Raw genomic sequence first — 12,008 nt, 5'->3', positions numbered from 1 at the left:
TTTGTGCTTCAGTACGTCATGCGTTTAATTCCTTGATGTGATTTTGCAGGCACCGTCTGACCCAACCATTAGACTTCGTAGTAATCGGTGAAATTAGTAAACAAGTTGAAGTGGTACTTGTCCAACAACAAATTTGTATTCAGATACGATCTCGTTTATCGATTGTCCTCGTATGGCCATAGCGAAACAGTCCGTGATTCGAATTTTTATTGTTAGAAGAGGCATACAGTAGAAGAGTGTCACCGTACACCTTATATTATGCCAGTTTAACAGCGAACTGCAACATCGGAATTCGTTTTCAACATCAGTGTTCTAGCAGTTATTTTTTGTGAACCCCATGACGTCAAGACAGCAGCGCAAATCAGTCTCGATGAAATCACGGTAATCGACGCTGGGCAGTGTCGATAGAACTGCTATACTAACACTTTTATAACTTCTTTGTAATTCTAGAGGTTTTTAGATTTCAAGTGCCGGGGTGTTGCCCACGATATCCGCCACGGCCTGCACAACTTGCTCGTAAATACCACCCAGGATGCTTTGGAAAGGTCGGATGAAGTTCAGCAATGTGTTACCAGCGGCCTGCGCAGCTGCTTGTCCGGCTCCAACGGCAGTACTGAGAAACTGTTGCACTAATGTATGCACAGCCACATGTCTGCAATAATAAGAAATGAAGCATTTTGGACATTTCTGAAAAAATTTCTTCGGTCTTACGTGTTCCCGGCCGTGGATGTAGCCATTCCGATTAAAGTCGACAGAATATTTGCAAGGTTGCCGATGATGCCCTTTTCATGCGAAACAGATCTGGTGGACACGGCGTTAGGGAAGTACTGAATTTGAATGACAAGCGCAGTCCAATCGTACACCTCTTTGAGTTCATCTTGAAGAGGCGCAATAGCGTCCAGAAGGGCTTGTGCAGCACTTTCTGCGGATGGATGGGTGTTTGTTGCTATTGACCACGATACGAAATTCTGGACGGTTCGCGCTATAGTGGTGACGCTGTCAAATAACAAATGCACCAATATTATTAAGAAGGACGCGGACAAATACAGCTTTCGCAATGGTGGTAAGGTAAAGGTCATGCTTACATCGTGGCCTCCACAAGGAAATCTGACGTCAGTTGACCATGCTGAGCGGCGGCAATGATGGAGAGAATGTCGAGTGTACTTTGCAGATCGCCATTGGAACCCGTGTTGCTGATAATCCACGATCGGCGCCCATCCTTGGTCAAAATGGATAAAACGGCACTTTCCACGAGATCGTAGACTGATCCCAGCATCCACTGAAACGGTGACAAGAAGTCCAGTAAAAGTTGGCCAGCAGCATTCGCAGCCATTCCACCGGCAGCAACCATGTTGCTGATGAAACCTTGCACCAAATTCTGAACGGCGACGGCACTGCAATGCCAAGCAGATTATGACCTTTCATTGATTTCCTGGTTTGGACTGCGCGCTTACGTATTTCCAGCTGTGGAGCCCATAATTCCAATCAGCTGCGACAAAATGCTGGAGAAGTCGGAAAATCCTCGAGGCTGGACATGGCGTTCTAGTTTACTTGCACCACCCAGTCCAGTGCCTGATAGGAATTGGTTAATCGCATTCTGTACTTCAGTGTACACACCGCCCAATAAATTTTGAAAAGGTCGGATGAAGTTGAGAAGTTGGGAAGCGGCAACGCTCACAGCAGCTTCGCCAGCATTCATAGCGGTGCTTAAAAACTGTTGGATAATACTTTGTACAGCCACATGACTGCAAGAGACCCATAAGTTTACTAGTTATTCTTTATTATTCGGATACCCTACAAGCACATCAAATAAAATTACTGAGACATATGCTTACGTATTTCCAGCGGTAGATTGGGCTAATCCGATTAAAGTTGATACTACGTTGGCCATGTTGGTAATGCCACTGATGATGCCCTTTTCGAGGTCAGATTTGCCAGCAAGAGCGCTGGGTAGATACAGTGAACCGGTTAGAGCCACAGCAAAGTCGTAGACCTTTCCTAGTTCGGTTTGGAACGGAACAAGGTAATCAAGGAGAGCTTGTGCAGCGCTTTCGGTGGAAGAATAGATGTCGGCAGCGACTGCTTTGTCGACAAAGCTCTGGACTGTCTGCCCCACCGTCAAAGCACTGCAATTTAATGCTGATTATATGGTTTTTTCTGATACTGAATGTTGTTTTTAATCCTTTCCAATTTATTCATAACTTGTATTATATAATAAAAGCAAGATAAACGCAATAACGCAAAATTTTGGAAATTCTGTTTAGGCAGCGCTTACACGATGGATTCGGCCAGGACATTGTTCGGTTCGATCAGGGCTAGAAAGCGCAAAACCTCCAGTGTGCTAGGCAAATCGTTGTTGGATCCGATAACTGGTGGGATGATCAACTGTCGACCACCACCCAGAATGGATGTGACCGCACTTTCCACCTGGTCATAAATCGTACCCAGGAGCCATTTAAACGGATACAAGAAGTTCAGTAAGAGTTGACCAGCTGCGTCCATGGCCATTCCACCGGCGGCCGCCATGCTGCTCAGAAATCCCCGCACTAAGGTGTGTACTGCCACATGTCTACGAAAGACATTAAAAATTAGTTTTTTCCCACAAGCAATATTTTAGAGGGTTTGTTGTCTTACGTGTTATCGGCTGTTGCACCAACCAGGCCGACCAACTGCGACAAAATGCTTGTCAACTCGGACAAGCTTTTCTGATTAGCATTTTGCTGTAATTGACTCGTGGAAGGTCGTCCGGTGAGGATTTGATTGATGACATTCTGTACTTCAGTATAAATGGGCCCCAGCGCATTCTGGACTGGTTTGAGAAGATCGAGCAGTTGCGCGGCAGCGGCACTGACAGCTGCTTCACCGGCGGCCTGTGCGCTGCTCAGGAAGCTTTGAACCAGAGTTTGCACGGCGACAAAACTGCAAAAGAGGCGTAACTCAATTTTTGGGATAAAGTTTTTTGGAATCCCGTTGTTATTCTGTATTTACGTGTTTCCTGCGGTAGACTGAGCCAATGTGAGCAGATTGGACAGCACTTGAGCCAGATGTCCCAAACCATCGAAAACTCCACGCGTTTCAACCGTGAAACCAAAGTTCTGCATAACCTCTGTTATTACGATTTGCAACTGGTTCTCGGGAATACCGACCTGCAGAGGCAAAAAATTGCAAGTGCAAACAATTCGAATATCTTCTCATACTACAGTTACTCGTCAATAAACAAGTATGGCAACGTCGAACCAGAAACTTCCGCAGCTGTTCAAAAAGCGAAATCCAGGTAAAACACAATCACGTTAATACACGTGACCTTTCACACTGTCGCCTAATCATGCATACATGCTTATCGGTGAGCGATGAATTTATTAATGATCGATGCGCAAAAACAATGATCAGAAGATAATACTGCCAATGCTATTGGTTTTTGTGTGTACACTGTGACATAAATTCGACCAGTTTCCGGAACTTACTGCATGTAGATATTCCAGCAGTGCCTGCTCGAAAAGAGCCTGCAGATCCAAATCAACAACGAGGACACGTGCGCGCTGAAAGTGCATTGATGGTGCTAGAAAAAGAAATAATATATTCATCGTCAGTACAGACGTAATACTAATTACCGATAGACTGTTTAGACACTCAAGCGAAAGAGAAGTTCCGCATATCTACTGGGTATATGCTAGACGAATATGTACAATACGCTATTTGCAGTTGTTTCGTAAATTGTAGCACAGCGTGGCTATATGCGTTGCTAAACAGTTCAGTAACCAAAGCATTATAAACGTTGTCACACGAAAAAAGCCCAATCCGCCTAAATTGTTTTGGCATAATATAATGATTAAATTATTATACACAATACTCTGCATATAAAAGATACTTCTATGAATGCTTACCAGCAGTTTGTGAACAACTAAACAATGTTACCAATTTACGAGTGGTTGCGATTATTTGCGAGTAGCGAATGGGGAGGTAGTAGTGAGGTACACAATCACCAGAATTAACTTCTTACCATTTTGGGTTAACAGATTGTTGAAAAGATCTTGCAGAAGCTGTTGACCATGAGCGGCGATATTTTCACCCAAGGACTGCAACTGGACCAAAGCATTTTGAATCAAAGCAGCTATTTGTTCTGCCGCCGTTTGACCGGCTTGGATGGCCGTTGAAATCTCCGCCACGACATTTTCGGCATGACTTTGTATAGTATTCAGCAGTTGGTTTTGCAGTTCGCTTAATGCCACACTGTAATAGATGTTTTTTATGTTGTGGACACCGAACAGTTTTCAAAACTGCTCTTCAAAAATTACTTCCAGTAATTGTACGCTCATAAGTCTGTACTATGGACAACGCAGAACTTACAATTGCAGTATGAGGCTTATAGTTTATACGGTAAATAGAGCTTACTTCCGGTTGCGCAGTCCGGCAATGTTTGCAGCGGTCCTCGTTTGTCGGATGGCTTTGGTCAGAAGCAAATGGGCATCTGCATAAATCATCCAAATTTTACATTGTAAAATTGATTTTGTTTGCAAACTGATATTTTGCTAAAAATCACAAAGCGTGTAGGCTTTTGGCACCTTGATTCAAGGAGCCGGTAAATGCCGCATTGGCAACGGCTGCCGAAACGAGAACAAAAAGCAACGCAGAGATCCGCATTTTGATTGACCAGTCAAATATCAATTTCGATAAAAACGTAAAATAATGTGCAGACGCTGTTCTGTCCCCGTTGGATCTGGATAACTAATTTCATTCCAAGTTTGATTAGCATGAATTCTACTTCTTCTCAGGTACGCGCATTTCTGTTATCAGAACCGTCCAAGATAATGATTAATTAACCTATGATTACTTTTCTGGTGGCAAAATCGCTGTTACAATAGTTTAGATAAATGCGAGAAATATCTCGTACGTTTAGATAAAATATATGGAAAGAATGGTACAAATGATATCAGCAAGAAAATAATAGCAATCCAAAACGGCGTGATCTAATCTGAACAACCTGCGTTTCCTTGAGCAGCGAATCGGCAACTTGCAATGCGATACCATTGCTTCACATGCACACTGCATGCAAATGATGCAATTATACTCTCGCTTGTTTGGTTCTTACCGTTAATAATTAAGACGTTACCACTTCCTCTGTACAAATGCGGATGCGTCAGATATTTATAGGCATGTTCTCCAAAATCAGTTTTATTCATGCAGTACTGCAAATAAAATAAAGTAATAAGCAATATTCTGCATTAATGTACGTACAAAAAGTAAAATTTTGTAATAGTCTCTGACACTGATTATCATTTCTCGTTGTGCCTTGGACTAGTTACGGAATCGTTCCTGCAGAATCTTGCTCGTTTTTGCAGTGTGTACAAACCATAAAAATGATCCCAAAATTAAATTTACTTTATTAATTTTTCGGTACTATTGTGTACTCGGCATTTATTTTTATCAGCTATTCATATGTTTCATTTTATTTACTTTTCGATCCCGAAATTAGTGTAGTTTATTGTTACACGTCAAAATCAGAGGTACGGTATTTTAGCTACATATCACCTTTTGCACGTCTACATGGTAACTCGTAAGGTCGCTGTCCATAGATCATATCTACGTATAATAAATGTAAAAAGCTGTTTACATATTCCATTAATGTGTTTGTAAGCTACAGTAATTTCAAAATTTTTCGGATACAGCTGGACCGCCTGGACGTATGCGAGCCAGTATACCTAGTGGAAGCACAAACACTACAAAAATACAGACCTATTATTTCTGTGAGACTAGAAGGAAAATCGTGTTCGCTGAATCCAACGTCAGTATAAAATTTCCACCGGAAGTTCGCTTGGCAGCAAAAGCTTATTATTCTAGTTTCATCTGAATAATAAGCTGGAAATTTGGAAGCGGAAGCCCATTATGAAAAGGCGCTTATATTGCACATTGTGCGCCCCGCCTAGGCGGGCAACTTGCTGTATCATTCTGCATTCATACTTGACAGGGCAAATGACTCGTCATTTTTAACAGTTTTGAATTATTTAAAGCCGTTTGGCGTTTTTTATGTTTTCCAAAATTCTTACGAATTCTTTTATGTGCGCAATCCTATTTCAGTTCAACTTCACTTTGTTTGACTTAGTCTTTGTATTTTATAGTATGCGAGGGACTCTTTGACAGCAGTGCCGTATTCGAATTACCATGTAATGATTTATTACTTATTGAAATCTGCAACCGTACACTGTACAGTCACAGTTTTATCCATATTTATAATTTACTGGGCATACTTTGTTTAGCATCGCGCTATCTTGATGCGAGAGCCCGCAAAACGTTTCCGGACCAACACGTTCATCCAATCCTCTGCTGCATTTGTCATGGATGATCGGGGAGACTCTCCGAATGCCCGCTCATCGCCGAGCCCAGCATCCTCTCAGTCTTCCCCCGCGAAAAACCCCGTCGTGACGCGCGCCGATGTTTTAGCGCTGATGCGACGCAAGGACGAAATCGAAGCTGAATTGAAAGCCCTGCAGGATGTTTTGCAGTCTGTAAGCAGCTGAGACTCGCACTAATCCCTGTCGGAGACATAGCATCGCATCTGTGTTTGCCGTAGCAAGGAAATGTCGGAATGGAAGGGCCTTTGCTGGACGGAGAAGGCTACCCGCGCTCGGATATTGATGTTTATTCGGTGCGTCACGCTCGCCATAAAATTATCTGTGAGTGCCTGAGTGGGTCTTGTTTATTTGCCAGCTGCTTTTTTATTTCCTTTTTTAATTGTTTGTTTTTAATTCTTATTTTGGGGTGCTTATTTCGGTGTCGGCGGCTCGGCAGTTAGGCAGTTGTAATTATGGAAATTAATTTAATTTCGCTCATCTGATCTTCATATGAATCAGTTGTGACCACTGACTTGTGAGTTTGTGATAGGTCTGAATAACGATCATAAAGCGTTGATGAAGGACATCGAGGAAGGACTGTATGCAGTCCACGAACAGGCTCGCCATGAATACATGGATGTGGATGAAAAGAAAGCCGAAGACAACAATGAGGTGAAATCGTTCGCGAAAATTCAGTTCGTCTCTCCAGAATCCCCGGCTGCCAGCGCGGTAATTAAAATCGGAAAAGGACAGAGAAATTTGAAAACGTGTTTTCGTTGCATACTTTCCGCAGTGCGAGTACAATGGAAAATTCTGATATTATAAATTGTGGCTGTGCTATCAATCATCTGGCAAGGTTGACCGCGTTAAGATAAAAATTGGAGTGTTGTAGTGCGACGACGTAATGTTGTCTCTCGTTTTCGCTGACAATGCTAGGATTGCTCGTTATTGAAGAAACACCAAATTGTTTTTCTTTTCTTAACTTTGTTTGTATTTATATGACTTTCTGAAAATTTCATTCCAAACTTTATTTTATATTTGGCATAATTGTGCGTTGCAGGGTCTGGAACCCGGCGATTTGATAACCGCATTTGGTTCGGTGTCCAGTGCGAATTTCCGCAGTTTAGCTGATCTCGCGACGGTGGTTAGCAATAGTGAAAACCGTGCAATCAGCGTGGAGGTTCGTCGACACAGTGTTAACAAACGGATAGCTCTAACGCCGCGAAAATGGAATGGACGCGGCTTGCTGGGGTACGTTAGAGTGATTAGAATAACCTTTACTAAAAATCGTAAGGAATATCCATCATAATGTCGAAAAGTACAGACGCGGACAAACTACTATTCCCTTAATATTTTTTACGAGTTAGATGGTAAACGATATTTTATAATAATAATAAGAAAATGATTATGATTAATGATTATGATTAAATTTTATGATTAAAATAATAATAAGAACTTAAAGTGGTTTGAATGCGGATTGTCAGTTTGAGTATTCTGCAGTACCCGCATAACAGTAGCAAGTAGCAATCATCCGCTCCCGCAGTGTATGCAATAACTCACTACTCGTAGTCAGTGTAAGTAAATAATTAGCAAGGACTTTGACGACTTCAGAACAACAGTACTCGTACATAATTACTCCTGAAATTGGTTTTCAATTATTAATTTAAAGTGAGAATAGAACTTGGTGATCATAGATTAAAAGTGCTTACTCGTGGTAATCATGAATTTGTTTTTGCGTGGAATTCTTTAATGTGTTGTAATCTGCAAGTTGTATATTTTTGTAGATGCTCATTTCTGGAAGAACGTCAAATGTGAATAAAAGCGCCAAAAGAAATGCGGTCTTTGGATATTAAGCATACCATTGATAGACTGTTTTCGGGTCTCCGGTTTGTTAGACATGTGGATCGGTGCGCGTTGGCGTTTTTACGGACTTTGTTCTCCGAAGATCGGTACTCATCTGGAAACTGGATATTCGTCTGTAGTTCTGTAACGCTTCTGTTTGGTTACAGAGGAAACACCAATAAACGGATTCTGAAACCACGCGGTTCAATACGTTTTGAAATTATTGTAAAAATGATTTATCTGATTTTGGATTCAGATTGTATAAGACTATAAGTATAAAAATGGCATTGGAGTACGAATAGCGATCAGATAGATCCTAGATTTGCACCGAATGCGCGATAAAGTTTTCATAAAAATGTGTAAATCAAAGTAGGATAAAACGATTCACGAAATCAAGAAATTATGCAATTACTGTAGAGTATGCCGGTGGGAAGAAGTAGCCGCACAGATTGCAGTCGAAGCAGAACACTACTGTAGAGAAAATTTTACCTACTCGTATGTAGCTATCAAGCCTGCCGTTAATCTTTTCATTTATTGACTGGCCTAATTATAACAGAAACCAGTGAAATGTGTGACTCCTTCGCAGCAGTATAAAGGGGACTGAACTAGAAGTACGTATCTTAAAACAGTACAGAAAACAGTGTCTTCAGAAATACAGTACTCGTACGCAACTTTAGAAATATGTAGAGATACACATCTTCGAACATCACACCGCTCAAGTACCATATATAGTGTTAGGTAGTAGTATCCCGTTACCGTTAGGAGCAAAACAGTGTGAAGTCTGGGACTTTATATCCCGGTCGTATCGTGCCTCCAGGCGTTAGGCTGCTTTGGGGACAGACGCAGATCAAAACGGAATTCCGGTACAGCCAGAGACCAACAAAGCCATAGTATGGAAACTCCCAAATAGTTTTGGGAGTTTGTCTACTACGGTTTTGTCGGTCGGCCATACAAAGAACACTAATGTTCCATGCACAGTGTCAGCCAAAAGCTCGCTTCGGGAGCATGCGTCCGGAACCGAATGAGTGTCGGGGGAGAAAATCACAGCACCCGGGCATCTGAACCTTTCAAAGATAACACAACTTCCGAGTCAGGCTACCGGACGCTAATAGAATACGGCTTAGAAGGAACTTGGTCGACACGCCGAACGTTGGGGAACTTGTACTTAGTTGTCAAAATCAATAATAATTATTGTAATAAGAAATGCAGCAAATAGCCGGTGCGGGCATGGGACAGATACTGTACCGAACGTGAGATGGTTAAATCGCTGCAATGGCGCCGCATAATGCGAGGTGTTGGTTTGCTGGAAAAATGCAAAACACGGGGAAGTGGAAATCTGTTGAGTCTAAGCACAGCGCGCCGGACCAAAATTTTCTCTCTGGCGCTGTCACGCTATCTTGGTTGGCTCAAAGGGTTGCCGCCTTGCTTCGGCCCAGCACTTTATTCGCTCACCTGATAAGCCGTGTCTGATAAGTTTCTTATCGTGTCTGATCTGTCATTTGCGATTATGATGTGGACCGTAGACGAAACAGTCCGATAATTTTGGTTTTTTTCTTAGTCCGCTCACGTAAACGACTGAAGCACCCCTTATAGCATAACAAATAAAATAACTTAAAAATTTACTCGTACTGAAAGAAAATTTTAAAAAACAATCAGGAAATCACTGTACAGTACATTGCAGTATCTGCAACGCCGACCACAAAGGTCACAGAAATATGACATTGCACTGCCTTATAGGAAACATGAGGGAATGGCTGAAAAGCTTAATTTTTTGTAAATGACACTTAGTTTCTCTTCATATGCTTAAATGGGAAGCGTTTTAATTATGCAACCCCTTAACAGCAGCAGCTGTGTGATGGCGCGTAGAACAGATTGCGCCGGATGTTCAGAATCTTTTGAAATACTGTTATAGTGTTATGTACATCAGTACGAGTACATATAATGTAATATGGTATTTTTATATATATAATGTACATATAGGGGGCAAAACTAAGCGTGTTCCACGGTTCCCCTGTATTGCTGCCGTCACCCGCCTGGAGTGTGACGTTACGGCATACATATGGCTAAATCTGGCGCGGTACATAAGCGCCATGTATAGCCACAACGTAAAACTCCAGCCGGGTGACGGCAGCAGTAGCCGGAGACGGTGGAACACGTTTAGTTTTGCCCCCTATATATAATAATAGTGTTATGCACATATAATGTAACCACATCTGTATAATTATGGGCTTGACCGGGAACGGCAATATTCAAACCGGAGAAGGTGCAAGGTCATCTGGAGACTGCATTCGAAGCCAGAACATCATGATCATACCATTCACTCCTACCGGTGCACCTCTGGTCCTCTACCGGTAGGTTCCAGAGAAGCCTGACGAGAAAGATTTCTATAAAATCTGTTTATAACGACGCGTGACCGCTTCCCAGAGACATGGATAACGACCACCCAATCTGCATCTGACCACCTGGGGAAAGACAAAAGGCAGTCGCTGTAATAATTGCATGCTAGCTGCTAATGACTTGTTGTGGACGAGTGCGGTGTCTTTGTATGTGGAAGAGTAAGAATGTGCGGATAGTATATAGATATAAGCATTTGCAGAGCAGAATGTACAGTTAGTTCACTTTCTTTTTCCGACGAATACTATGTCGATAACTTTTTAAGTTTTGGCCTGTCTTGTGCTCCAAGTATTTTTCATCGATTATCTACCGCCGTAGCGCGGATGATTCGTAGACGTAGTTTTAAAATTGTGCCGCACTGGACGATTTCCTGGTGATCGCTGACAACTACGAATTATGCGCGGCCGCTCAGCAGGCGCTAATAGCATTACTTTTATTGCTCGGCTTCGTTTTTAATTGGGACAAGGTTATCTACCCCACGCAACGAGTACGTTCTCTTGGCATAATTATCGATTCCGTGGCGCAGAAAATGGAACTACCAGAAGAGAAGATACGGAAATTAGTGTCTAAATGCGCTGAATTCGAAAATAATGCAAAACAGTAAAATTCAACTGCAGTCGTTACTGGGTTTGATTTGTTTTGCGTCGCGAGCAGTGAAAGGCGCACGGGCGTTTTCCCGAATTTTTATAGATGCAGTTACTCAACTGCAGCGGCCTCACCACAGAGTGAGAGTAACTGCACTAATCCGCAGTGAGTTGGTTTGGTGGCAAACAGTCGCACGCAGCTTAATGGTATGACGCAATATGTAATCTCAAAGCCCAGCCGCGTGATTCGCATTTCTACAGACGCGTCGTTTTCTGGGTTTGGTCCCACATTGGGTAATAGCTGGTTAGCCGGCAGTTGGGATTTAGCGGATATCTCCCATCACCTACGCGTACTGCCAAATTTTATTCGTCCGCCGCTGGTTAATCATAGTTTACGAACGAACATAAATTATTTGGAAATGGTTGCCGCTTGCATCCCGATCTTGGTCTGGGCACCGGCGTTCGGTGGTTGCACGATACTGATTGAAAGCGATAATTCGTCCACGGTTGCCTTTTTAAAACGCGGATTTTGCAAATCTCTGGAGGCTTTAAAGTGGTTAAAATTAGTATTTTATGCTTCGTGCCAGCATGATTTTTATGTGGACGCTTGCCACATTCCTGGTGCCGATAACAGTTTTGCAGATGCTCTGAGCCGCATCACCACTGCTGACATCTATAAGTCAACCGTTGTTGACCGCATTAACAGTGGCCATAGTTCACTGCGCCTGGTGACTACTGTTCCAGGTACCCAAACAGCCAATCTCAACCGGATCCTGAACTCGTTGCGGCTGAATGCTTTGGCGCCGTCATCCCTTCGCACTAGAAAAGTTCAATGGTGCCGCTACTTAAATTTTTGCGA

The 12,008-nt window shown here is 42.5% G+C and overlaps 2 protein-coding genes across 2 annotated transcripts; one reads left to right on the top strand and one right to left on the bottom strand.

Annotated features, from left to right (window-relative positions):
- Positions 1 to 295: 295 nt before the first annotated feature.
- Positions 296 to 4,734, bottom strand: LOC129599440 (uncharacterized). The gene is made up of 12 exons (XM_055497665.1): positions 4,563 to 4,734; positions 4,393 to 4,468; positions 4,001 to 4,230; positions 3,465 to 3,559; positions 2,989 to 3,146; positions 2,635 to 2,919; positions 2,276 to 2,569; positions 1,836 to 2,126; positions 1,455 to 1,745; positions 1,086 to 1,394; positions 712 to 996; positions 296 to 652 (listed from the first exon to the last, which is right to left on the bottom strand). The coding sequence occupies exons 1-12, from the start codon at positions 4,639 to 4,641 to the stop codon at positions 457 to 459; spliced, it is 2,589 nt and encodes an 862-aa protein (XP_055353640.1). The 5' UTR covers positions 4,642 to 4,734; the 3' UTR covers positions 296 to 456.
- A 1,041-nt stretch (positions 4,735 to 5,775) lies between these two features.
- LOC129599465 (26S proteasome non-ATPase regulatory subunit 9-like) lies at positions 5,776 to 8,458 on the top strand. Its single transcript, XM_055497701.1, has 6 exons — positions 5,776 to 6,161; positions 6,255 to 6,503; positions 6,569 to 6,671; positions 6,880 to 7,058; positions 7,390 to 7,580; positions 8,114 to 8,458. The coding sequence occupies exons 2-6, from the start codon at positions 6,270 to 6,272 to the stop codon at positions 8,142 to 8,144; spliced, it is 738 nt and encodes a 245-aa protein (XP_055353676.1). The 5' UTR covers positions 5,776 to 6,161; positions 6,255 to 6,269; the 3' UTR covers positions 8,145 to 8,458.
- Positions 8,459 to 12,008: the final 3,550 nt, after the last annotated feature.

The sequence above is a fragment of the Paramacrobiotus metropolitanus genome, unplaced genomic scaffold, assembly GCF_019649055.1.
Source record: "Paramacrobiotus metropolitanus isolate TYO unplaced genomic scaffold, Prichtersi_v1.0 Parri_scaffold0000146, whole genome shotgun sequence".
Lineage (NCBI taxonomy): Eukaryota > Metazoa > Tardigrada > Eutardigrada > Parachela > Macrobiotidae > Paramacrobiotus > Paramacrobiotus metropolitanus.
Note: the sequence above shows the minus strand (reverse complement) of the source record. Positions and strands in the feature narration are given on the sequence as shown.

What these genes read in the sequence shown, in the direction of transcription:
- LOC129599465 (XM_055497701.1), top strand. Translation starts at nt 6,270, where the DNA reads ATGCGAGAGCCCGCAAAACGTTTCCGGACCAACACGTTCATCCAATCC. An exon ending in AATCCCCGGCTGCCAGCGCG is followed by an intron (nt 7,059 to 7,389) that starts GTAATTAAAATC and finishes TGTGCGTTGCAG; the next exon opens with GGTCTGGAACCCGGCGATTT. An exon ending in AATGGACGCGGCTTGCTGGG is followed by an intron (nt 7,581 to 8,113) that starts GTACGTTAGAGT and finishes ATATTTTTGTAG; the next exon opens with ATGCTCATTTCTGGAAGAAC.
- LOC129599440 (XM_055497665.1), bottom strand. Translation starts at nt 4,641, where the DNA reads ATGCGGATCTCTGCGTTGCTTTTTGTTCTCGTTTCGGCAGCCGTTGCC. An exon ending in CAGTCTACCGCAGGAAACAC is followed by an intron (nt 2,920 to 2,988) that starts GTAAATACAGAA and finishes CCTCTTTTGCAG; the next exon opens with TTTTGTCGCCGTGCAAACTC. An exon ending in GTCCTGGCCGAATCCATCGT is followed by an intron (nt 2,127 to 2,275) that starts GTAAGCGCTGCC and finishes ATTAAATTGCAG; the next exon opens with TGCTTTGACGGTGGGGCAGA.